At 42.5% G+C, this 26,368-nt stretch overlaps 1 protein-coding gene across 2 annotated transcripts in view; it reads left to right on the top strand.

The window, feature by feature from the left end:
* Nucleotides 1-26,368, top strand: part of METTL16 (methyltransferase 16, RNA N6-adenosine) — a 94,995-nt gene that overhangs the window by 48,304 nt on the left and 20,323 nt on the right. For both annotated transcript variants that reach the window (XR_010152752.1, XM_054669916.2), the window contains exons 7-9: nucleotides 252-394; nucleotides 21,423-21,492; nucleotides 24,914-25,003. Coding sequence is in view for 1 of the 2 variants with exons in the window: in XM_054669916.2 (XP_054525891.1) it covers nucleotides 252-394; nucleotides 21,423-21,492; nucleotides 24,914-25,003 (303 nt within the window). In the remaining variant the exon portion in view is untranslated. The remainder of the gene's footprint in view (nucleotides 1-251; nucleotides 395-21,422; nucleotides 21,493-24,913; nucleotides 25,004-26,368) is intronic.

The raw sequence follows: 26,368 nt of genomic DNA, 5'->3' as shown, positions 1-26,368 counted from the left end.
TTATAAAAAGGTAAACAATTTTCATGTTTAATCACAAAAATGGAAAGTAAAAGACCTGGGAAGAAATAGTTGCATGAAGTAGCTGTTTGAAATAAAATATTTTAGTGGCTATGATTTTAAAATCCTAAATCTAGCATACTATTTGGAAAGTAAAAATTGCAACTAAACATTCTAACTTAGAGATAGATTACATTCAGACTTGGTTCTTGGGGTGTACACATTTTTCACCAGGGTTTTTTGTTGTTGTTCAGGGAGTAAACTCACGAAATCCTCGAAGACCTCCGCCTAGTTCTGTTAATACAGGAGGTATCACAGAGATCATGGCAGAAGGAGGTGAATTAGAGTTTGTTAAAAGGATCATCCATGACAGTCTACAACTTAAAAAAAGATTAAGGTAAGTCTGTTTTTACAACATAGAGTCCGTTTTTACAACACAGGAATATTTACCCCCTATGTAGTTCTCTTTTTTTTGGTGGCGGGGGACAGAGTCTTGCTCTTGTTGCCAGGCTGGAGTGCAGTGGCGTGATCTCAGCTCACTGCAACCTCTGCCTCCTGGGTTCAAGCTTTTCTTGTGCCTCAGCCTCCCAAGTAGCTGGGATTACAGGCACCTGCCACATGTAATTTTTGTATTTCTAGTAGAGACAAGGGGGTTTCACCATTTTGGCCAGGCTGGTCTGGAACTCCTAGCCTCAGGTGATCTGCCTGCCTCGACCTCCCAAAGTGCTGGAATTATAGGCATGAGCCTCTGTGCCCGGCCTCCCTTATGTAGTTCTAAAACAAACTATGTCACTCAGAGCAAAAGTAATCCTAGTGCTCAGAAGAACAAGCAGATAAAGATTGCAGGCTGGGCGTAGTGGCTCACGCCTGTAATCCCAGCACTTTGGGAGGCCGAGGTGGGCAGATCAGAAGGTTAGGAGTTCAAGACCAGCCTGGCCAATATAGTGAAACCCTGTCTCTACTAAAAATATAAAAATGAGCTGGGTGTGGTGGTGGGTGCCTGTAGTCCCAGCTACTTGGGAGGTTGACGCAGGAGAATCGCTTGAACCCAGGAGGCAGAGGTTGCAGTGAGCCGAGATCATGCCACTGCACTCCAGCCTGGGTGAGAGAGTAAGATTCCTTCTCCAAAAATAAAAATAAAAATAAAGATTGCAAAGGTAGTGGCTCCTACAATATGCGAAGACTGTGTTTCTGAGGATGTTCCATGCCTTTAATTGATTAGTGTTTACTGTAATCATGTATATTACATAGACAGGAAAGAGGAAAATACCGTATGATTGTATTGCTCCCATTAGGATGGTCCTGTGGTAGAACAAAACTGATTCAAATATGGCTTTTGATTAGAAAACAGATGGGTTCAGTTCTGTCCCATGAACCAGAATAAATTTGTTGCCTCGTCCTTTCAGCAGTTTAGGTTCTTGGAATCAGTCTCCCAAACAGTGACAGATGTGAGGACATTGAGCTGTCAAGAACTTAATGAAGGGAAACTGAGATCACTAACCAGTTGCAGAGGAGGGTTAAGGCCATTCCTTTTGAAAGCTAATTATTTTGGACAACACACCTGTCATTAAGCAACATAAGGTACTCAAACAGAGCTATTTGTCTCGCTTGACTTCTCACCCTGCCACATGTTGTTGAAATGCTGGATAATATGGTAGTTCAAAAACTAAAAGAGCTTTCAATCCAAGGATTTAGCTTTGGGACATAGGGAAGGTTTTATTTATTATTATTATTGTGGTAAATACACGTAACATAAAATTTACCATCTGTATTAGTCCATTCTCACACTGCTATAAAGAAATACCTGAGACTGAGTAATTTGTAAAGAAAAGAGGCTTAATTAGTTCACAGTTCCACAGGCTGTACCGGAAGCACGGCTGGGGAAGCCTCAGGAAACGTACAATCATGGCGGAAGGTGAAGGGGAAGCAGGCACATCATTACGTGGCCAGAGGAGGAGGAAGAGAGGGAAGGAGGAGGTGCTACACACTTAAACAACCAGATCTAGTGAGATCTCACTCACTGTCACCAGAACAGCAAGGGGAAATCTGCCCTCAGGATCCAGTCACCTCCCAGCAGGCCCCGTCGCCAACACTAGAGATTACAGTTTGACATGAGATTTGGGCGGGGACACAAATCCAAACCGTATCGCCATCTAAAATTTTAGAGTATAGTTTAGTAATGTGAAGTACATTCTCATTGTTGCGCAAACAGTCTCCAGAACTCTTCATTTTTTGTAACTATAACTCTGTACTCGTTAAATCCCTCCTCATTCTCTCCTTCCTGAGCCCCTGGCAACCATCATTCTGCTGTCTGTCTCTATGAACTTGACTACTCTAGGTACTTCATACAAATGGAATCATACAGTATTTGTCCTTTTATGACTGGCTTTTTTCACTTTTCGTCATGTTTTCAAGGTTCTTCCATGATGCAGCATATTTCAGAATTTTCTTCCTTTTTAAGGCTGATATGCCACATTTCGTTTATCTGTTCATCTGTTGATGGAGGATTCTTAGGTTGCTTGTACCCTTTGGTTATTGTGAATAATGCTATGTGAATGTGGGTATATAAATATCTCCTGGAGACCCTGCTTTCATTTCTTTGAATGTAGACCTAGAAGTAGAATTCCTGGATAGGGAAGATTTTTTTCCTATACAGTATTGTCCTCTTTTCTGTCTATGTAGTATAGATGATTATAGGAAACAAAATCACTTAAAGACATGAGAAGGCTGGGCACGGTGGCTCACGCCTGTAATCCCAGCACTCTGGGAGACCAAAGCGGGTGGATCACCTGAGGTCAGGAGTTGGAGACCAGCCTCACCAACGTGGTGAAACCCCGTCTCTAGTAAAAAATACAAAAAATTAGCTGGGTGTGGTGGCAGGCGCCTGTAATCCCAGCTACTCGGGAGGCTGAGGCAGGAGAACTGCTTGAACCTGGGAGGCGTAGGTTGCAGTGAACCAAGATTGTGCCACTGCACTCCAGCCTGGGTGACAGAGTGAGACTTCATCTGAAAAAAAAAAAAAGACAGGAGAACATCCTCAGAAATGAAAACGTCCTCAGAAACAGGGTCTTTGCAGGCTACAGGAGCTACTACTACCTTTTCAATCTTTGTATATTCTTATTCTATAAATCTTTCCTATCTCCCAAAGGTGGAAAGCTGCTTATTTTGTTAAAGACCAATTCCAAAATCATCAAATATCCTGTTTTTTTGTTTGTTTGTTTGTTTTTTGTTTTTTTGAGACAGAGTCTCACTCTGTCACCCAGGCTGGAGTGCACTAGGGTGATCTTGGCTCACTGCAGCCTCTGTCCACTTCCCAGTTTCAAACAATTCTCATGCCTCAACTTCCTGAGTAGTTGGGACTACAGGCACGCGCCACCACGCCTGGCTAAGTTTTTGTATTTTTTTTAGTAGTCGTGGGGTTTCACCATGTTGGCCAGGCTGGTCTCAAAGTCTTGACCTCAGGTGATTCTCCTGTCTCAGCCTCCCAACGTGCTGGGATTACAGGTGCGAGCCACCGCACCCAGTCTAGATTGACTTATTTAGACACATTAGACTATCTTGAAGAAGAAATAGACTAAAATTATACTGAGCATTGAGAAAAGTCTGAGAAAGTAAAATAAACTTAAAGAAGGTAACAGCACTGAAATTCACAGAAAAGAGTTAACCAAGTCATGTGACCATTTCATTATGACTTTTTTTTTTTTTTTTTTTTGAGACTGAGTTTCCCTCTTATTGCCTGGGCTGGAGTGCAATGGCATGATCTTGGCTCACTGCAACCTCTGCCTCCCAGGTTCAAGTGATTCTCCTGCCTTAGCCTCCCGAGTAGCTGGGATTACAGGCGTGTGCCACCACACCAAGCTAATTTTGTATTTTTAGTAGAGATGGGGTTTCTCCGTGTTGGTCAGGCTGGTCTTGAACTCCCGACCTCAGGTGATCCACCCGCCTCGGCCTCCCAAAGTGCTGGGATTACAGGCATGAGCCACCACGCCCAACTCTCATTATGGCTTTTGAGGGAACTAGAGCCAGCCAGGAAAATGGGGAACTGTAGGTGGCTCTCCTAGGCTACAATAATATTGGGGTTGTTTTTAGGAGGCTTTTAAACAGTAAGTTTCTGTTATTTCCAAAGTACCATTTGAACTACAAAAATATGTTCGAATAGAACACCATTCTAAGGGGTAGAAATGGACCCAGTATGTTCCTAGTCTGCTTATACTTGGTTCTGTGGCAGCCTGCAAATTGAATGAAGGGTGTAAATTTGCTAGGAAGGATAAAATGCAAGAGCCCATCCCAGCTCTGGAGAGCTGGCCATTTTGTGCTTGGTCTCATATATGGGAAACACTGCCCTTTAGGATTTATTTAAAACAGGGTGCAACTTTCTTCGCTGTGAGGACTCAAGCAGTTTGAGAGTTTAGATGAAAGAAAGGAAGAAATGAAGTGATTTTTACTGAGAAGAAACTAGAACAGTGTTTTGTGAAAGGGTGTTGCTTGCAAGTATTGTTTTCACTCACATCCTACCATGATGACTTACATTTGTACAACTACCAGTTTGTGTCCCCATGCATGTATATATACACACATATACACATACGTTTTCTGAGATGGAGTTTTTGCTCTTGTTGCCCAGGCTGGAGTGCAATGGTGTGATCTCAGCTCGCTGCAACCCCCGCTTCCTGGATTCAAGCGATTATCCTGCCTCAGCCTCGAGAGTAGCTGGGATTACAGGCATGTGCTACCACGCCTGGCTAATTTTGTATTTTTAGTAGAGACAGGATTTCTCCATGTTGGTCAGGCTGGTCTCGAACTCCTGACCTCAGGTGATCCGCCTGCCTCGGCCTCCCAAAGTGCTGGGATTAAAGGCATGAGCCACTGCGCCCGGCCCCCATGCATATTTTTATAGTTGACATCATAATGTTTATACAACCGTGTGACTCACATTTCAGAATGCTCTGAAAATTGTGTATTTTGAAGCTCTAAAAAATAAGAGATTATAAACAAGTACCTTAACCCTACCATCTGTTTCTTATTCCTGTAGAATGTTTTTCTCCTTGTCCCTGAAGAAATACAGGAACTAGGCAGAATTTGCAGCATTATGGGGTGAAATAAGTTAAATGTGTTGGACTGACCTCAGGATGGCGCTTGTGATGCCTCGCCTCCCCTGGGAGGTTCATGTCTCACCTCCGTCATGCTCAGCAGCAGTTACAGTTTTGTTTTGTATCTTAAGGAATTTTGCAGCTGGAAAGACCTTGAGAGGTAAAGTTATCCAACTTCTTGGTTTACAGACTGGAAACTTAGAACTCAGATATCCTCATTCTAGTCCAGTGGTCTTTCCGCTACCCCTGGCAGCCTCTGCAGCTCTAAGCTGCAGTTGGACTCTGTGAAGAGCCTTTCTGTCGTTGATGAGGATTTACAAGTGCTTGTCACCCTTACTTTGGCTTTTTGTGCCTGTGGCTTGAGCTTACTTAATAGCTTTTTTTTCTCAAGTGACTCACCGAGGCCAGGCACAATGGCTCACACCTGTAATCCCAACACTTTGGGAGGCTGAGTTGGTGGATCACTTGAGCCCAGGAGTTCAAGACCAGCCTGGGCCACATGGCGACACCCCTTCCCTACAAATAATACAAAAATTAGCTGGATGTGGTGGCACATGCCTGTAGTCCCAGCTACTCGGGAGGCTGAGGTAGGAGGATCGCTTGAGCCCAGGAGGTCGAGGCTGCAGTAAGCCGAGATTGTACCACTGCACTCCAGCTTGAGTGACAGAGTGAGACCCTATCTCAAAAAAGAAAAAAAAAAAAGGGACTCACCCATCTAACCTTCTAGATAAATTACCAGACTTTATCAAACTCCTCATGGCCTGAATTGTGTGTGTGTGTGTGTGTGTGTGTGTGTATGTGTGTGTGTGTGTATGTGTGTGTGTGTCAGAGTCTTGCTCTGTCACCCAGGCTGCAGTGAGGTGGAGTGATCTTCTCTCACTGCAACCTCTGCCTCCCAAGTTCAAGTGATTCTCCCACGTCAGCCTCCCTAGTTGCTGGGATTTCAAATGTGTACCCCCACACTCAGCTGATTTTTGTATTTTTATTAGAGTCAGGGTTTCACCATGTTGCCCAGGCTGGTCTGGAACTCTTGAGCTCAAATGATCTGCCCGCCTTGGCCTCACAAAGTGCTGGGATTACAGGTGTGAGTCACCACACCTGGCCCTGAATTTTTTTTTTTTTTAATTTATTCTCCACACCGTAATTTTTTATGTTTTGGATTCTCTCTTGTCATTGGTTACCAGTTCTATAACTGATGCCCTTTATGGCAACGATTTTAGGCTTTTCTTAGGAACCAGAGATCTGTATTCTACAAAGCACCAGCGTGTCCCCTGCCAGATGATGGATACTGCTTGGATTTGGATATAATCCACGTATTTGGGGATGGGTAATAAATTTAATAATCTGGGCCTAGGCCAGGCACAGTGGCCCATACCTATAATCCTAGCACTTTGGGAGGCTGAGGCAGGAGGATCAGTTGAGCTCAGGAGATTGAGACCAGCCTGGGCAACATAGCAAGACCCCATCTCTACAAAAAATTAAAAAATTAGCTGGGTATGGTTGCACATGCCTGTGGTCCCAGCTACCCAGGAGGCCAAGGTGGAAGAATTGCTTGAGCCTGGGAGGTTGAGGCTGCCATGAGCTGTGTTTATGTCGCTGCACTCCAGCCTGGGTGACAGAGCAAGAGCCCGTCTCAAAAATTAGTAATAATCTGGGCCTTTTGAATGTGATTCTTTGGTTTGAAATTTTGATTTATCATTGGTAAAATGGAATGATAGTAGCTATCTCATAAAGTGGTTACAGAATTAAATGAATACATATTTGACATAATAATAGTGGATATTAAATAGGGCGATTTTTTTTTTTTTTTTTGAGACAGAGTCTCACTCTGTCATCCAGGCTGGAATGCAGTGGTGTGATTTTTAGCTCACCGCAACCTCCGCCTCCTAGGTTTAAGCAATTCTCCTGCTTCAGTCTCCCAAGTAGCTGGGATTAAAGGCACGCGCCACCATGCCCGGCTAATTTTTGTATTTTCAGTAGAGATGGGGTTTCAGCGTGTTGGCCAGGCTGGTCTCAAACTCCTGACCTCAGGTTATCCACCTGCCTCGGCCTCCTAAAGTGCTGGGATTACAGGCGTGAGCCACTGTGCCTGGCCAATCTTTAACTCTTGACTATTCTAGGAGGTTGCAACATGTAGTATAAATGTTAGATAATGACTTTTTTTTTTTTTGAGACGGAGTCTCGCTCTGTCGCCCAGGCTGGAGTGCAGTGGCGCGTTCTTGGCTCACTGCAACCTCCACCTCCCGGGTTCACGCCATTCTCCTGCCTCAGCCTCCCGAGTAGCTGGGACTACAGGCGCCCGTCACCACGCCCAGCTAATTTTTTTTTTTTTGTATTTTTAGTAGAACGGGGTTTTACCGTGTTAGCCAGGATGATCTCGATCTCATGACCTCGTGATCCACCCGCCTCGGCCTCCCAAAGTGCTGGGATTACAGGCGTGAGCCACCGCGCCCAGCCAACATTATTATTTTTATAATTTTGTTATCTCTTAAACAATATAACCACACTTACAGGAAATTAGAAAATGGAGAAAGCTGCTTTGGCATTTAAAAAAAAAAAAAAAAGGCCGGGTGCAATGGCTCACGCCTGTAATCCTAGCACTTTGGGAGGCCAAGGCGGGCGGATCATGAGGTCAGGAGATTGAGACCATCCTGGCTAACATGGTGAAACCCCATCTCCACTAAAAATACAAAAAATTAGCCAGGCTTGGTGGCGGGCACCTGTAGTCCCAGTTACTTGGGAGGCTGAGGCAGGAGAATGGTGTGAACCTGGGAGGCGGAGCTTGTAGTGAGCCGAGATTGCGCCACTGCACTCCAGCCTGGGTGACAGAGCGAGACTCCATCTCGGGGGGAAAAAAAAAGACACTGGGTGTGGTGGCTCACATGAGCCTGTAATCACAGCGCTTTGGGAGGCTGAGGTGGGTGGATTGCATGCGATCAGGAGTTTGAGACCAGCCTGGCCAACATGGTGAAACCTCGTAACCCTGTCTCTACTAAAAATACAAAAATTAACTGGGCATGGTGGCATGCGCCTGTAATCCCAGCTACATGGCAGGCTGAGGCAGGAGAATCACTTACCTGGGAGACAGAAGGTTGCAGTGAGCTGAGATTGCGACAGTGTACTCCAGCCTGGGCAACAGAGTGAAACTATGTCTTAAAAATAAATAAATAAATAAATACAAAATAAGTAGCTTGACAGTCCGGGTGTGGTAACTCATGCCTGTAATCTCAGCACTTTGCAAACCTGAGGCTGGAGGATGGCTTCAGGCCAGGAGTTCAAGACCAGCCTGGGCAACATAGGAAGACTCTGTGTCTACAAAAAATCAGCCTGGTGTGGTGGCATGTTCCTGTAGTCCCAGCTACTTGTGAGGCTGAGGCCTGAGGATCACTTAAGTCCAGGAGGTCAAGGCTGCAGTGAGCCATGATCACACCATTGCACTCCAACCGGGGCAACAGAACGAGACCCTGTCTCAGTCAATCAGTCAGTAGCTAGTGAGCTTAACAACAGTCCATAATTAACTAATTCTTTGTTATTGGGCATTCAGAGGTTTTCTTGTTTTCACTGTTAAAAAGAACATACCACTTCTTGTTTCTTACTGAACTGCCATCTGTTGAGGCTGTTATGAATGGCTATGTTTGACCCCCGCTTTCATCTTTGATTGGGACCCAAAGTAGGGTTGTCAGTCAATAAAGGTGTTTTGGGGTATCATTACAAAGAATTGTGCCCCTCAGCTTCCTACACAGATACCAGAGATAGAGAAGTACTGGGGACAGATGGTGTACCAGCTTGTTCTCCAGGTAGTGCAGCGTTTTTGCAATTAAAACATGAAGGAACATTTCCCAGTTGTGAGCTCCACAGGGGGTAGATGCTGCTATTTTGATTTTTCCTTCATACTAAGGTAGGAAAAAGAAGGATAAGCAGCCTGAAAGATAAGGGACTACCTTATTTTATTTTAATTAATTAATTAATTAATTAATTTTCGAGACAGGGTCTTGCTCTGTCACCCAGACTAGAGTGCAGTGGCATGATCACAGCTCACTGCAGCCTTCACCTTCTGAGCTCAAGCAATCCTCCTGCCTCAGCCTCCTGAGTAGCTAGGACTATACGTGCACAACACCATGCCTGGCCAATTTTTGCATTTTTTTGTAGAGATGGGGTTTTGCCATGTTGCCCAGGGTGGCCTCAAAGTCCTGGGCTCAAGTCATTCCACCCCACCTTGGCTTCCTAGAGTTCTGGGGTTACAGGCGTGAACCATTGCACCTGGCCTTACCTTATTTTCTTTAATGAATTAGGTTATATGCATTTCATCATTTTAACTCAGGTATCATGCTTAGTTTAATCCCTTTCAGGATTGATATGGCAGCCTTGTTGATTGGTGTCTGCTCTGAGGTCTCAGGGAGAAAAGATTGGATTCAGCAGCTTGCGCCACGGTGAGCTAGCTGTGTCAGCTTACATGGCATTTCCGACTACGTGACATAGTCACTGCTTGGTTCTGCGTTAGCTGGTGAAAGAAGAGAATTCTTAAAATCAACAAGCATGTATTTTGAGTTCATCTAACAGTCTACAAAGGAATAACAGGCTGGGCGCGGTGGCTCACGCCTGTAATCCTGGCACTTTGGGAGGCTGAGGTGGGTGGATCACCTGAGGTCAGGAGTTCAAGACCAGCCGGGCCATCATGTTGAAATCCTGTCTCTACTAAAAATATAAAAAGTAGCTGGGCAGGCCAGACACGGTGACTCATGCCTGCAATCCCAGCACTTTGGGAGGCTGAGGTGGGTGGATCACCTGAGGTCAGGAGTTGAGACCAGCCTGGCCAACATGTTGAAACCCCGTCTTTATAAAAATACAAAAAGTAGCCAGACATGGTGGTGCATGCCTATAGTCCCAGCTATTTGGGAGGCTGAGGCAGGAGAATCGCTTGAACCTGGGAGGCGGAGGTTGCAGTGAGCCAAGATAACGCCATTGCACTCCAGCCTGGGCAACAGAGTGAGACTCCGTCTCAAAAAAAAAAAAAAAAAGTACCTGGGCGTAGTGGCACGTGCCTGTAATCCCAGCGGCTTGGGAGGCTGAGGCAGGAGAATCGCTTGAAACTGGGAGGCAGAGGTTGCAGTGAGCCGAGATTGCACCACTGCACTCCAGCCTGAGCAACAGAGCAAGACTCCATCTCAAAAATAATAAATAAATAAATAGGATAACAAATTAAAAGCCTTGGTTCCACTTGCTTGTTATAATGTAGTCTTTTGGCTGGGCGTGGGGGCTCACTCCTGTAATCCTAGCACTTTGGGAGGCCAAGGTGGGCAGATCACCAGAGGTCAGGAGTTCAAGATCAGCCTGGCCAACATGATGAAACCCTGTCTCTACTAAAATACAAAAATTAGCTGGGCATGATGGCTGGTGCCTGTAATCCCAGCTACTTGGGAGGCTGAGATGGGAAAATTGCTTGAACCCAGGAGACAGTGGTTGCAGTGAGCTGAGATCATGCCACTGCACTCCACCCTGGGCAGCTGAGCAAGACTCCGTCTCAAAAAAAAAAAAAAAAAAAAAAAGAAAATAATAATAATATAGTCTTATCCATGTCAAAAAGTGAATAATTAAAATCACTTATAAGAGCATAGGATAAAAGTTTATTTTTAGTTATATAGATTCGAAATTTATGATAGTTTAAATAGTAAATTTTGAGATCAGGTGGACATTGGGGCTGCTCCGTTGAATATCTAGGGGCATTTGTTCTGGTAATTTATTATAGGCAGCAAGGTGTTGGATTTTACTACTTAGAGAACTTTTTAGGTAAGGTTCATAATTGCTTATACCCCAAACCTCTGCTTTCCTGTTTTTCTATATTATACTTCACTTGAGTTTTTAATAAGTTTCTAAATAACCGTTCCCCAGTGAGGGGAAAAAAAGTTTTTTGGAGAAACGGTAAATTCCACTTCTGAGTTGGGGTGAGTACACAATGAGCCTGGAATATCTTCTAGTACCAGAAAGTAATGACATACTCAAAAAATGACATGTCAGAAGAACCTAGAGTGAGCTCAGGGCAAAGCTGGGACAACATGAGTTTCAAGATGAATAATGACAATAATGACTTGTAACCCATTGAATAAGATACAGTACATACAGGGGATAGAGTGGATGCCGATGAATAAATATAGAAAGAATAATAAACTATTATATTACTTATTTTTAAAATAATGTAATAGCATTTTTCATACTTTTAAAGTTAGATTTTTCATGTATGTTATTTAGTGTATGAGGTTGAAATACCAGATTGCCAGTCTTCAATAGTTTCTGACCTATCAAATAGTTTTTGACGTATAAAAATGTCAGTTTCATACAGTTTTAACCTAATTGGTGATTTTAGAGGCTCTTAAATTTTGCAACAATCATAGTAATAATTGATTCGTGGAACAATTGGCAAAGGGAAATTTGAAAAGGAACAGGATAACTACCTAGTTTCAAAGAACCACCCCTTCCCCCTTTAGGTTACTTACAGTTACAGAGAGAAATGTGGGAGTTTACAAAGTAAAGAGTTTGCTTTGGAGAAAGCACAGGCCACCTCCCTGACCAGGTGCTCATCTCCTGATGTGACGCACCTGGAAGGACAAGCAGCGCCTCCGTGCTCTTCACGCCAGAAATGTGTCATCTGAATCCAACGACGTGGAAACTTCAGACACACCCAGTTGAGGGACTGTGTAAAATCAGCTCCTCAAAAACATTAAGGTCATGAGAGTAAAAGAAGACTGAGGAACTATTCCAGATTGAAGGAGGCTAAAGAGACATGACAAGTACATGAAATTCGCAATCCTAAGGGGCCTTGTATCGGGGAGAATATTGGGATAAACAGGTGAAATTTAAGTGTGGACTGTATTCCAGATAATAGTATTGAATGAGTGTTAAGTTTTAGCAATTTGATAATTCCTCTGTGGTTACAAAAATGAATACACTTGTTTCCGTGGGGGTGCAGCGGCTCACACCTGTAATCCCAGCACTTTGGGAGGCCAAGGCAGGTGGATCACCTGAGGTCAGGAGTTCAAGACCAGCCTGACCAACACAGTGAAACCCCGTCTCTAGGAAAAATACAAAAATTAGCCTGTTGTGGTGGCACATGCCTGTAATCCCAGCTACTCTGGAGGCTGAGTCAGGAGAATCGCCTGAGCCTGGGAGGCGGAGGTGCAGTGAGCTGAGATTGCACCACTGCACTCCAGCCTGGGAGACAGAGTGAGCCTCTGTCTGAAAAAAAGTCTAAAAAAAACAAAAACAAAAACAAAAAACAATACGTGCTTTTAAAATGGACATGCCAAAATATTACAGTTAATGAGACATGTTGATGTCTGTAACTGATTCTCAAACAGCTTAGGAAAAAACACATACACACAGAATGAAGGAAGATGTAATTGGTGAATCTGGGTGAAGGGTATACTGGAGTCATTTGCGCGAATCCTGCAACTCTTCTGAAAGTTTGAAATTATTTCAAAATAATTTTTCTTGAAACCTACCATCTCAGAGGAATTCCTAAATGTTGTAATAAGTAGAGTGCTACTTTCATCATTAAAATAGTTTAATGGATTCAAAGTCTCTTGGGTGACTAGATCTTCCTTTTCTTCATTTTTTTTTCCACTTGCATTTTGATTAGTTGTCACAAGATGCCCGTTGAGAGTAGCTAGGATCTAGTGGGTAGGCATATTTAAAATGTGCAGCTACAATAGGATTTTTAACACATCCAATGACTTCTGCTTTTTCCATAACAAATACAACTGTTGCTGAAAACAGCGTATATATGACATTCAATCTGAAATGATTCACAGTGTGGTATTCAGTTTAGTGCAAAGGTTAAAAGAAATATGAATTCCCTCCCGAGTGTCTATTAAGTATCAATGGCATGTTTAACTATTACTAGCCTTTCTTGTCTTCTAAATATTTCTTTTCCTTCATCTCCTGAAGAACCTTACAGTATCTTTTTTTTTTTTTTTTTTTTTTTTTTTTGAGACAAGGGCTTGCTCTGTCATTCAGGCTGGGTTGCAGTGGTGCAGTCACTGCTCACTGCAGCCCTGACCTCCCAGGCTCAAGCGATCCTATCACCTCAGCCCCCCTAGTAGCTGGGACCACAGGCATGCACCACCATGCCCAGCTATTTTTTGTAGATATGGGGTCTTGCCATGTTGCCCAGGATGGTCTCAAACTCCTGGGCTCAAGTGATCCACCTGCCTCGGCCTCCCAAAGTGCTGGGGTTACAGATGTGAGCCACCACGCCAAGCTAGTATCTTTTTTTGTTGTTCTAGGCCGCTTCTTGGCTTCTGATAGCTCTGATCTATCTAATCTGTTGAGGAATGCTAGTTTTAAAGGAAACTGTTAACCTGTTTTATGCTGTTACCGTGTCAGCACTAATTGCTCCCGATTTCTCTTCCTTCATCTTGTTCGTAATATACCCAAGGCTTTAAATTCCTGGTTAATGAATCCATTTATACACTTTCTTTCTTTTCTTTTCTTTTCTTTTTTTTTTTTTTTTGGAAACAGAGTCTACCTCTGTCACCCAGGCTGGAGTGCAGTGCCACCATCTCAGCTCACTGCAACCTCCGCCTCCTGGGTTCAAGAGATTCTCCTGCTTCAGCCTCCTGAGTAGCTGGAACTACAGGTGTGCACCACCACACCAGCTAAATTTTTTTGTATTTTTTAATAGAGACAAGGTTTCCCATGTTGGCCAGGCTGGTCCCGAACTCCTGACCCCAAGTGATCCTCCCACCTCGCCCTCCGAAAGTGCTGGGATTACAGACGTGAGCCGCTGTGCCCGATGATACTTTCTTAAAGGGAACATATTATTTTTCTTCTAAACATTTTTAAACTTTTCATTTTAAATAATGAAATTTATTATCCTTTAAATAACTTTACCGGGGTTTGTTTAAAGTAGTTTAGCTATAACAATTATTTCTTTATTTTCAAAGGGAAAAAGGATTGCCTAAACAAAAATAGATGTGGTCACCTCTTGTTGAATTCACAGTGAAGACAAAATATTTGTTGATGCCCACTATTTCTAAAGTAATATAATAGTATTTTTCATACTTTTAAAATAATTAGATTTTTCATTTATGTTATTTAATGTATGAGGTCGAAATACCAGATTGCCAGTCTTCAATAGTTTTTGACCTATAAAACAGTTTTTGACGTATAAAAATATCAGTTTCATACAGTTTTAACCTAATGGGTGATTTTAGAGGCTCTTAAATTCTCTTAGAATTTAAATTCTTGAAATTTCTTGAAATTTCAATTCTTGAAATTAAATCCTTGAAAATTCATCTTGTAGTAGGCATTTTGTATATAAACAATTAAATATTGAATGTATATCCCTTAATCTGAAATTTCCCTTTTAATGCGATTAGGTGAATTTTGAATGACACAGGTGATTATAATGCTTAGTGAGAAAAGCAGGAGACAGAATATGTATTGTTAGTTTGGCTAAGCTGTTACAAAACAAGAAGGAAACATGTAAAACATTACGATATGGTTAACCTTATTTTATGTGTATTTGAAGGTATAAGATAATCCCATTTATAAATTTATATATTTCAGTCAGTCGTCCTGAGGTAAACTTGAGTAACTCCCATTTAAGTGTGCAGTTGGATGAGTTTAGACAAATGTGGAACATTTCCATCACCCTAAAAAGTTTCCTGTTCCCCTCTGCAGTCTGTCCACACTCTGCTCCCAGCTTCCTGTAGCCCTGATGTACTTTCTGTCACAACAGTTTCGTGTGTTCTAGACTTTTCATATAAATGGAGTCATAGAAAATGTAGGTTTTGATTGTCTGCTTTCTTTCACGTAGCAGCATATCCATGCTTTTTTTGTGTCAGTGGCCTGTCCCTTTTGTTGCTAAATAGTCTGAGTATACCACAGTTTGTTCATCCATTTGCCAGTTGAAGGACATTTGGGTCATTTCCAGGTTTTGGCTAGTAGGAATAAAACTGAACATTTGCTTATAATTTTTTGTGTCTAATTAAATTTTCCCCCATCTTAAGTAAATACCTGAGAGTAGGACTCCTGGTCCTGTTGTAAGTGTATGTTTAACTTTATTAAGAAGCTGCTTTTCAAAGTGACTGTACAGTATTTTACATTCCCACCAGCAATATCTGAGAGTTTCTGTTGACACCATTTGGTACTGTTGTCACCTTTTTAAAATGTATCTGTTCTAACGGGTAGGTAGTGGTATCTCATTATGATTGGAATTTGCATTTCTCTGGTGGCTGGTGATAGGGAGCATCCGCATGTGCTTATTGGCCATTCCTGTATCTCCTTTTTATTGGTTCATTAATCTTACTGATTGGTAGTTCTTTATAGATTCTGAATACAGTCCATTGTCAAATGTGTTTTGCAAGTATTTCCTCCCAGTCTATAGTTGCCTTTCCATTTTTATAAATCTCTTTTAAAAAGACCAAACCTTTAGTGGCCTTTGTTTAAAATCAGCTGACCATATGAGTTATTTCTGGACTCTGTTCCATTCTGTTAATCTGTGTCTATCTTATGCCAGTACCATATGGTCTGAATTATCATAGCTTTGTAGAAGTCTTGAAATCCGGCAGTGTAAATCCTCTATCTTTGTTTTTGTTTTTTGTTTTTTGTTTTCAAAATTGTTTTAAGCCAGACATGGTGGCTCACGCCTGTAATCCCAGCACGTTGGGAGGCTGAGGCAGGAAGATTGCTTGCATCCAGGAGTTTGAGACCAGCCTGTGCAACATAGTCATACCCTGTCTTTATGGAAAAAAATTTGTTTTAGCTACTTGAAATCTTTTGCATTTCCATATAAATTTTAGCATCAGTTTATCAATTTTCATGAAAATGTATGGTTGGGATTGTGTTGAATTTATAGGTCAAGTTGGAAAGAATTGATACCTTAACAATAATGAGTCTTGCATTCCAACCTGGTTTAGCTGTTCATTTATTTAGGTCTTCAATATCTTTCACCTTTACACACATTATACGAACTTCATTCCTAAGTATTTTATGTATTTTCATGCTACCATAAATGGCATTTAAAATTTTTAATTTCTAGTTATGTATTGCTACTATAAGAAAATACAGTTGATTTATTTTATTAGTATTTTACTTTTTTTTTTTTGAGACGGAGTCTTGCTCTGTCGCCAGGCTGGAGTGCAGTGGCGCAGTCTCGGCTCACTGCAACCTCTGCCTCCCAGGTTCAAGCGATTCTCATGCCTCAGCCTCCCAAGTAGCTGGGACTACAGGCGCGCACCACCACACCCAGCTAATTTTTGTATTTTTAGTAGAGACGGGGTTCACCATGTTGGCCAGGATGCTCTTGATCTCTTGACCTTGTGATCCGCCCGCCTTGGCCTCCCAAAGTGCCGAGATTACAGGTGTGAGCCACTGCACCTGGCCCAACAATTGATTTTGTGTTGACCTTTCATTCTGTGGCCTTGCTGAACTCACTTATTAGTTCTAATAGGTTTTTCCTAGATTTCATGGAATTTTCTGCATAGAAGACCATGTCTTCTGTGATGTAAAGGCAGAAGTAAAGGCAGTTTTACTTCTTTCATTTCAGTTTGTATGCATTTTATTTCTTTTTCTTGCCTTACTGTACTGACTAGGATCTCCAGCACAATTTTGAATAGAAGTGGTGAAGAGTGGCCATCTTGCATCATTCCCAATCTTAAGGCAGTTTTATTATACTTTGACCATGATGATGTTGGCTGTTACAGAGTTTTTTGGTTTGGGGGTTTTGTTTGTTTCTTAGATTCACTTTATTAGGTTGAGGAAGTTTTCTTCTATTTCTAGTCTGTTTAGAGTTTTTAATCATGAATGATGAGTTTTGTCATGAAAAAGCATTGACTTTTTCCAAATGCTTTTTCTATGTCTATTGAGGTGATAATGTGGTTTGTCCTTTTTAGTCCATTAATACAGTGACTTATAGATATTGATTTTTGAATATTGAACCAGCCTTGCCTTCTTGTAGTAAATGCCCCTTGGTTATAATGTATTATTCTTTTTATATATTGCTGGATTAAATTTACTAGTATTTTATTAAGGATTCTAAAACCTTTTTTATATATCTTTTATTTTATTATTTTTTAAATTAATTAATTTTTTTTTTTTTTTTTAAGATAGAGTCTTACTCTGTTGCCCAGGCTGGAGTGGAGTGGCACCATCTCAGCTCACTGTGACCTCTGCCTCTCGGGTTCAAGCAATTCTCCTGTCTCAGCCTCCTGAGTAGCTAGGATTACAGGTGTGTGCCACCACACCTGTCTAATTTTTGTATTTTCAGTAGAGGCAGGGTTTTGCCATATTGGCCAGGCTGGTCTCAAACTCCTGACCTCAAGTGATCCACCCACCTCAGCCTCCCAAAGTGCTGGGATTACAGGCGTGAGCCACCACGCATATAAATCCCTGACCTTTATATGCATTTTATTTTTAGTTGACAAATAATAGTTGTATTTTTGGGGGGGTACAAGGCGATGTTTTAATATACAGTCATGTGTTGCTTAATGAGGGGGGAAATCTGAGAAATGCATCATTAGGTGATTTTTTTGTTATTGTGTGAATGCTATAGATGATATAGCCTACTACACACCTAGGCCTATAATGTAATAATAGCCTGTGTTTCCTAGGCTACAAACCTGTACAGCATGTACAGCATGGTATTGAATACCATGGGCAGTTTTAGCACAATGGTAAGTTTTGTGTATGTAAACATATCAAACATAGAAAAGGGACAGTAAAAATTAAAGACAAAAATGGGCTGAGCACGGCGGCTCACACCTGTAATCCCAGCACTTTGGGAGGCCAAGGTGGGTGGATCACGAGGTTAGGAGATGGAGACCATTGTGGCTAACATGGTGAAACCCTGTCTCTACTAAAAATACAAAAAATTAGCCTAGCGTGGTGGCATGCACCTCTAATTCCAGCACTTTGAGAGGCCTAAGTGGGTGGAACACCTGAGGTCAGGAGTTCAAGACCAGCCTGGCCAACATGGTGAAACCCCGTCACTACTAAAAATACAAAAATTAGCTGGGAGTGGTGGAGGGGGTGCCTGTAGTCCCAGCTACTCGGGAGGCTGAGGCAGGGGAATTGCTTGAACCCAGGAGGCAGAGTTTGCAGTGAGACAAGATCACGCCACTGCACTGCAGCCTGGGCGACAGAGCGAAACTCCATCTCAAAAAAAAAAAAAAAAAATGGTCCACCTGTGTAGGGCACTTACCATGAGTGGAGCTTGCAGGACTAGAAGCTGCTCTGTGTGAGTCAGTGAGAGAGTGGCGAGCGAATATGAAGGCCTAGAACATCACTGTATAGTATTGTAGACTTTATAAACACCGTACACTTAAGCTACACTTTACTTTTTAAAATTGTGCTATGATGTTGCAACAGCTACGATATCACTAGGCAATAGGAATTTTTCAACTTCATTTTATTTTATTTTATTTTACTTTATTTTATTTTGAGACAGAGTCTCACTCTGTAGCCCAGGCTGGAGTGCAGTGGTGTGATCTCTGCTCACTGCAACCTCTACCTCTGGGGTTCAAGCTATTTTCCTGCGTCAGCCTCCTGAGTAGCTGGGATTACAGATGCCCACCACCACATCTGGCTAATTTTTGTATTTTTAGCAGAGACAGGGTTTCACCATGTTGGCCAAGCTAGTCTCGAACTCTTGGCCTCAAGTGATCTGCCGCCTTAGCCTCCCAAAGTGTGAGCCACCATGCCCGGCCTCAACTCCATTTTAATCTTATGGGACCCCCTGTTGTAAGTGCCATCTGTTACTGACTGAGATGTCCTTATGTGACTCATGGTTGTATGTATTTATTGTTAAATGATTCAATCAAACTAACTAACATATTCCTCACCCAATTTTTTGTGTGGTGAGAACATTTTAAGTCTAATCTTTTAGCAATTTTGAAATATGTAATATGTCATTATTAACTATAGTCACCATGCTATGCTAAAAACTGAAACTTATTCCTGCTGTCTGAAACTTTGTGCCCTCCCACCAACATCTTCCCTTTTCCCAGCCCACCCTCCCTTGTTAAGGATTTTTATATCTTATGTTCATGAAGGATACCTGGTCTATACCTTTCTTATCATTATAAGAAATAAGGCCAGGTGCGGTGGCTCACCCCTGTAATCCCAGCACTTTGGGAGGCCGAGGGGGACGGATCACGAGGTCAGGAGATCGAGACCATCCTGGCTAACATGGTGAAACCCCGTTTCTACTAAAAAAAAAAAAAAAAATAGCCGGGCGTGGTGGTGGGCGCCTGTAGTCCCAGCTACTCGGGAGGCTGAGGCAGGATAATGGCCTGAACCCAGGAGGTGGAGCTTGCAGCGAGCCGAGATGGTGCTACTGCACTCCAGCCTGGGTGACAGAGTGAGACTCTGTCTCAAAAAAAAAAAAAAAAAAAAAAAAGAAAAAGAAATGATATGATTTGTTGATGTAATACTGGCCTTATAAGATGAGTTGGGGAAGTGTTCCCTCTTTAATATTTTTTGGAAGAGTTTGCATATAATTAATATTATTTCTTCCTTAAATGTTTAGTAGAATTCACTAGTGAAGTGACTTGGGTCTGGAAAGTTTTTAATACAAATTCAGTTTCTTTAATTGATAGAGAACTATTCAAGTTATCTATTTCTCTGTCACGCATGGTGGCTCATGCTTGTAATTCCAGCACTTAGAGAGGCCGAGGCGGGAGTTTGAGACTAGCCTGGCCAACATGGTGAAACCCTGTCTCTACTAAAAATACAAAAGAAAATTAGCCAGGTGTGGTGGCGCACACTTGTAATCCCAACTACTCAGGAGGCTGAGGTGGGAAAATCGCTTGAGCCCGGAAGTGGAGGTTGCAGTGAGTGGAGATCACACCACTGCACTCCAGCCTGGGCGACAGAGTGGTACTCTGTCTCAAAAACAAAAAAATTAGTTGGGCGTGGTGGCACACACATATAATCCCAGCTACTTGCGAGGTTGAGGCGGGAGAATTACCTCAACCCGGAAGGCGGAGGTGGCGGTGAGCCCAGATGGTACCACTGCACTCCAGCCTGGGCAACAGAACAAGACTATCTCAAAAAAAAAAAAGAACTATTCAAGTTATCTATTTCTTCCTGAGTAATCTTGGGTAGTTTGTGTTTTTGAAGCAATTTGTTTCATCTAAGTTGTGACATTTATTGGCAAAAAGTTGTTCTATACCTCTTCACAACCTTTAATACCTGTAGGACCTGTGGGACGTCCCCTCTTAATACCTATAGGGTCTGTGGGACGTCCCCTCTTTCGGTTCTGATACTGAGAGTTCCGTCTTCTTTTTTTCTTGACTTCAAGAAAATTTGTTTTCATAGAACCAGCTCTTGGTTTCATTATTCTTCTCCATTGTTTTCCTGTTTTCTCTTTCCTCAGTTTCTGCTCTAATCTTTTTTTTTTCTTCCTTTCTTCTTCTTACTTGGGTTTCACTTGCTCTTGTTAATTTGCTTTACAAATCGTAACTCCGTCAGCATCTCTGAACTTTGATCTGTGTCTCATCAACTCAGCAAGACGTTGGACTGTGTTTGAATTTCTTTTCCCTGTACTGCAGTCTGGGAATTTCCTTCTAGGAAAGCTCTAGCAAATGCAGGCTCACCTCATTTGTTTCTGGGACTGTAGGTCTGCACTGCCAGTTATCCAATGTCTGAAAAACAGCTATTTTATATGTTTTGTCCAGTTTCCTGGTTGTTTATAGTGGAAGGGCAATTCCCATAGTAACTAATCTTTCATGGGCTGAAGCAGAGGTCCTTTACAAACTTTTTAGAATAATCAGAAGCAATATATTCTATCCCTTTACCTTTCAATCATTTCAGTCCAACTTCCCCACATTCCTTCTTCTGGATTTGTTTTTACTCTAGAGCAAATTGATTTCATGATCTGTTGAAACTCAAATGCATTATCTATCCTTAAATTACTTGCAGATGAGGACATCTCACAATACAGGTTCATGCTGGATCTAATTTTAAGTTCTCTTAGTATTATGTTTTTGTTGTTTTTTATTTTCTAATTTCTGTCCTAGAGATAAACGGCCTTTGTTGTAAGCATGACAGATGAGACTTCATTACTCTTTTTCCAAATATTTAATACATAGCCCTGAAGCATTGGAGAGGCTAAGTACATTTATTTATTTATTTATTTTTTAAGTTGCCTTGGGCTTGTTTTCCATCATTAGATTTGGTCTTTGTCGAAATACATTGTATGTAATTCCTGATATTTTTCACTTGTGACCTTACTCAGTATTTGTTTGTTACTGTTCTCATCTTATTCACTTGAATAATGCTTAGTTTAAAATTTTAACCACATAAACTGTATTTACTTGTCTGATTTTTTTTTCCTAGATGGTATAGCTGCATGCTGGGAAAGAAATGCAGCCTGGCGCCTCTGAAGGAGGAGCTTCGCATACAAGGGGTGAGGCTTCCTCATTACTGTTCTCGTGTAGCTACTTTTCTTTGTATCCATGGGGCACAAGTACAGTTTTGCTACATAGATATATTGCATTGTGGTGAAGTCAGGGCCTTCAGTGTAACTGTCACTGGAACAGTTCATGTCGTTGTGCATGTCCTACCCACCAAGCAACCTCCCGTCACCCGGTCTCCCACTCCCCAGCCACAAGTCTCCCTTTGCCCATCATTCCATACTTTGCTTCCATGTGTACACATTATTTAACTCCTACTTAGAAGTAAGAACACGTGGTATTTGTCTCAGTTGTTTCACTTAAGATAATGGCCTCCAGTTCTGTCCATGTTGCTGAAGACACAATTTCATTCTTTTTTATGGCTGAATAGTATTCCATTGTGTATGTATGCTGCATTTTTAAAATCCAATCCTTTGTTGATGGATACTTAAGTTTATTCAAGTCCAGATATCTTTTCTTTCTTTTTTCTTCTTCCTCTTCTTCCTCTTCTTCCTCCTCTTCCTCTTCTTCCTCCTCTTCCTCTTCTTCCTCTTCTTCCTCCTCTTCCTCCTCTTCCTCCTCTTCCTCCTCCTCTTCCTCTTCCCCTTCCCCTTCTCCTTCTCCCTCTTCCTCTTCCTCTTCCGCTTCTTCTTCTTCTTCTTCTTTCTTCTTTCTTCTTTCTTCTTCTTCTTCTTCCACAGTGGTGGGATCATGACTCACTGTAATCTTGAACTCCTGGGCTCAACCCATCCTCCTACCTCAGCCTCCTGAGTAGCTGGGACTATAGGCAGATGGCACCATGCCTAGCTAATTTTGTTTTTCTTTAGTAGTGATGGGGTCTTGCCATGTTGCCCAGGCTGGTCTCAGACTCCTGGGCTCAAGCAGTCCTCTCACCTCAGCCTCCCAAACTGCTGGGATTACAGGTGTGCACCATTGCACCCCACCTAATGATTTCTTTTCCTTTGGGACCAAGTCTTCTAGTATTTTTTGTACTTTCAGGTCTTATATTCAAGTCTTTAGTCCATCTTGAGGTTTTTTCCATATATCTACTTTTTTTTTTTTTTTTTTTGAGAAATGGGGTCGGGCTGGGCACAGTGGCTCACGCCTGTAATCCCAGCACTTTGGCAGGCTGATGTGGGCGGATCATGAGGTCAAGAGATCGAGACCATCCTGGGCAACATGGTGAAACCTCATCTCTACTAAAAATGCAAAAATTAGCCGGGCATGGTGGCACGCACCTGTAGTCCCAGCTACTGGGGAGGCTGAGGCAGGAGAATCTCTTGAACCTGGGAGGCAGAGGTTGCAGTGAGCTGAGATCGTGCCACTGCACTCCAGCCTGGTGACACAGCGAGACTCCGTCTCAAAAAAAAAAAGATGGTGTCTTGCTCTGTCAACCAGACTGTAGTGTGGTTGCACAATCATAGTTTGCTGCAACCTCAAACTTCTAGGCTTAAGCAATCCTCCTACTTCAGCCTCCCAAGTAGCTGGGACTGTTGGCACACACCACCATGCCCAGCTAATTTTTAAATTTTTAGTAGAAACAAGGTCTCTCTGTGTTGCCCAGACTAGTTCAAACTCCTGTACTCAAGTAATCCTTATTTTTTATAAAGATAGGGTCTTGCTGTATTGCCCAGGCTGGTCTCAAACTACTGGCCTCAAGTGATCCTTCCACCTAGGCCTCCCAAAGTGCTGGGATTACAGGCGTGACCCATGCACCTGACCTGTGTGTACTCTGATGGTAGTTTTGAGTATAGAATTTTCTTTATACTCTAAAACTCTAAATGTGTTTTTTGTTTTGTTTTCTAAGTTCTATATTTTTAGAGCTAAAATATATTTTTTATAGATTATTAAAACAAGGCCTTTTTTGACAATTATAGAGAAAGGTGGAGAAAAACAGGGTGAGTAGAATGTCAGAGAGAAGCCAGAAATCAAAAAACCTGGTATCTACCACTGACCTCACATCGAACTCCTTTTTATTTTTAATATTTTTTTAATTTTTATTTTTTACCATGCCTCCAAGACAAGTTCAACTCACTCCTTTATAGATCCAGAAACTCAAGCTACATAGGTTTAAGGGCTTGTTGTGGGCCATGCAGTTAGCTCTGGGGGAACAGCACCAGCACACAGTCTCGGTCCCCTGTGCTTCCCACTAGGATGACATTCCACAAGAGCAGAGCCCCGTGCTCCTGTTTCAGAAGGCAGGTTGCAAGTAAGTACTCCCAGGCCGGGCAAAGTGGCTCGTGTCTGTAATCACAGCACTTTGGGAGGCTGAGGCGGGCAGATTGCTTGAACCCAGGAATTCAAGACCAGCCTGGGCAACACAGAGAAATGTCATCTCAACAAAAAAATACAAAAAGTTAGCCAAGCGTGACGGTGCGTGCCTGTAGTCCCCACTACCCAGGAGGCTGAGGTGGGAGGATCCACTGAGCCCGGAAAGTTGAAGTTGCAGCAAGCTAAGATCACGCCACTGCACTACAGTCTGGACGACAGAGCGAGACCCTGTCTCCCAAAAAAATTTTCTTTTAAATAAAATAAATACTCCCACCGCCACTTCCACTTTCCTCCCAGTTTCTGGTTTTTGGTGTGAGTCAGATGACTTCTCAGCAAAAGGGTCAGATGCAAGTCAGTGGGAGGAGCAGAGTTTCTGGTCTCTGGTTTCTCTCTGACGTCCTATTCCTCCTCTTTTCCTCACAATACCATTTCTTAGGTAAATTGTGAGAGCTACAAACTAGTTCCTTTACCTTTCCTAAAATCTGATTGATAAAACAGATTACCTGCCTGTGTCTAGCCCAGACTTTGGTTGACTTTCTTTCTAAAAAAGAAAACAAAAAATCACTTGAGGCTGGGTGTGGTGGCTCACACCTGTAATCTCAGCACTTTGGGAGGCCAAGGTGGGCGGATCGCCTGAGGTCATGAGTTTGAGACCAGCGATGGTGAAACCCCATCTCTACTAAAAATACAAAAATTAGCTGGGCGTGGTGGCGTGCGCCTGTAATCCCAGCCACTCGGGAGGCTGAGGCAGGAGAATTGCTTGAATCTGGGAGGTGGAGGTTGCAGTGAGCCAAGACCGCACACTGCACTCCAGCCCGGGCGACAGAGCAAGACTCTGTCTCAAAAAAACAAAAAACAAAAAAACTCACTTGAGTCATATTACAAATAATTCTCTAAAGAGCTGTGTTTTCAGTGTTTCATATATTTGAACCTTCAAGTCATATCTGTAAATTCTCTTATGTTTTATGGGAGGAAAAAATATAACTTTGTTGAGAGATGATTTATTCATTCATTATTAGGCAGCTATCTATAACTGTTGTTTGATAATATTGTTTGTTAACTGATTAAAAAGAAGGATCAACATAATATGGCATGACGCAGCAGCCAGAAACATATTGGTAGAATGATTGCAGTTTGATGAGATGCTGTCTTTGTTGGTTTCAGGTTCCCAAAGTAACGTACACTGAATTCTGTCAAGGTCGGACAATGAGATGGGCCTTAGCTTGGAGTTTTTATGATGATGTCACAGTACCAGTAAGTACAGACCTTGCTCCGCTTCACCACCTGCCAGCACATGGTGGGTTTCGGTCCGTCATAAGTGAACTGAATTGGTAGTGTCCTGTTTAACTGAAGTTTGTCCCAAATGCTTATGTCAGAATGGAAAGGGGTTGTAACCAAGACACAGTCCTAGAAGGCTGGTCCTGGAGACCGTGGAGCCTTCCTCTGTGAGTCTGTACAACACAGTGATTTTTGCTCAGCCGACAGAAATGTATCTTTTAGGAATTAAAAATTTGGCCGGGCATGGTGGCTTATGCCTGTAATCCCAGCACTTTGGGAAGCCGAGCTGGGCGGATAACTTGAGGCCAGGAGTTTGAGACCTGCCTGGTCAACATGGTGAAACTGTGTCTCTGCTAAAAATGCAAAAATTAGCTGGGCGTGGTGGCACTCCTGTAATCCCAGCTACTCGGGAGGCTGAGGCACGAGAATTGCTTGAACCCAGGAGACAGAGGTTGCAGTGAGCTGAGATTGTGCCACTGCACTCCAGCCTGGGCCACAGAGCAAGACTCTGTCTCAAAAATATTAAAAATGAAATAAATAAAAATTTTTTTAAAAAACAAAATTCAGGTAACATAACCTGTAGAAACATTTTGCAGATATAATTACGCTGGTGGACATTGCTCAAGAATTGAAAATGAGGTCTCTTTCTTTTCCTTACCACTGCTGCTTTCCTAGAATAGCTGCCTCTTGGGGCTCCTGGAGAACGTAGAAGTTGACTTTTTGGATTGCAGGCTTTTGATGTGCAACACTTGGGGATCATTTTAATGAAGGGTTCTGTCTTGGCTTTCAGATGAGCACTAGAATCTTAACCATTTTTGAAGCTGGGTGATAGATCATTATTCCTTTCTATTTTGTGTATGCTAGAACATTTTCTGGAATAAAAAGTTTAAAGAAATGATTTGTGTCCAGGCCTGGTGGCTCACACCTGTGATCTCAACACTTTGGGAGGCCGAGGCGGGCGGATCACTTGATCTCAGGAGTTCGAAACCAGCCTAGGCAACATGGTGAAACCCCGTCTTTACAAAAAATACAAAAATTTTTGTATTTTGATGGTGCGTGCCTGTAGTCCCAGCTGCTGGGGAGGCTGAGGTGGGAGGATCACTTGAGCCTGGCAGGTAGAGGCTGCAGTGAGCCCTGATCGTGTCACTGCACTTTCTGCACTTCAGCCTGGGGCAACAGAGTGAGAGCCTGTCTCAAAAAAAAAAAAAAAAAAAAGGTTTGTTCACAGATGTCTCTTTGTCCTCAGTGCTGCTATAGGTAAAGGAAAACCACCTCTGAGCTGGCCAGACTGAATGATTTTCCGGGCAGTGCTGAGAGGCAGTGACAGAATAGCATCTGTTG

Source organism: Pan troglodytes, chromosome 19 (assembly GCF_028858775.2).
Source record: "Pan troglodytes isolate AG18354 chromosome 19, NHGRI_mPanTro3-v2.0_pri, whole genome shotgun sequence".
Taxonomy (NCBI): Eukaryota; Metazoa; Chordata; class Mammalia; order Primates; family Hominidae; genus Pan; species Pan troglodytes.
The sequence above is the reverse complement of the archived record's forward strand: the minus strand, read 5'-3'. Positions and strand labels throughout refer to the sequence as shown.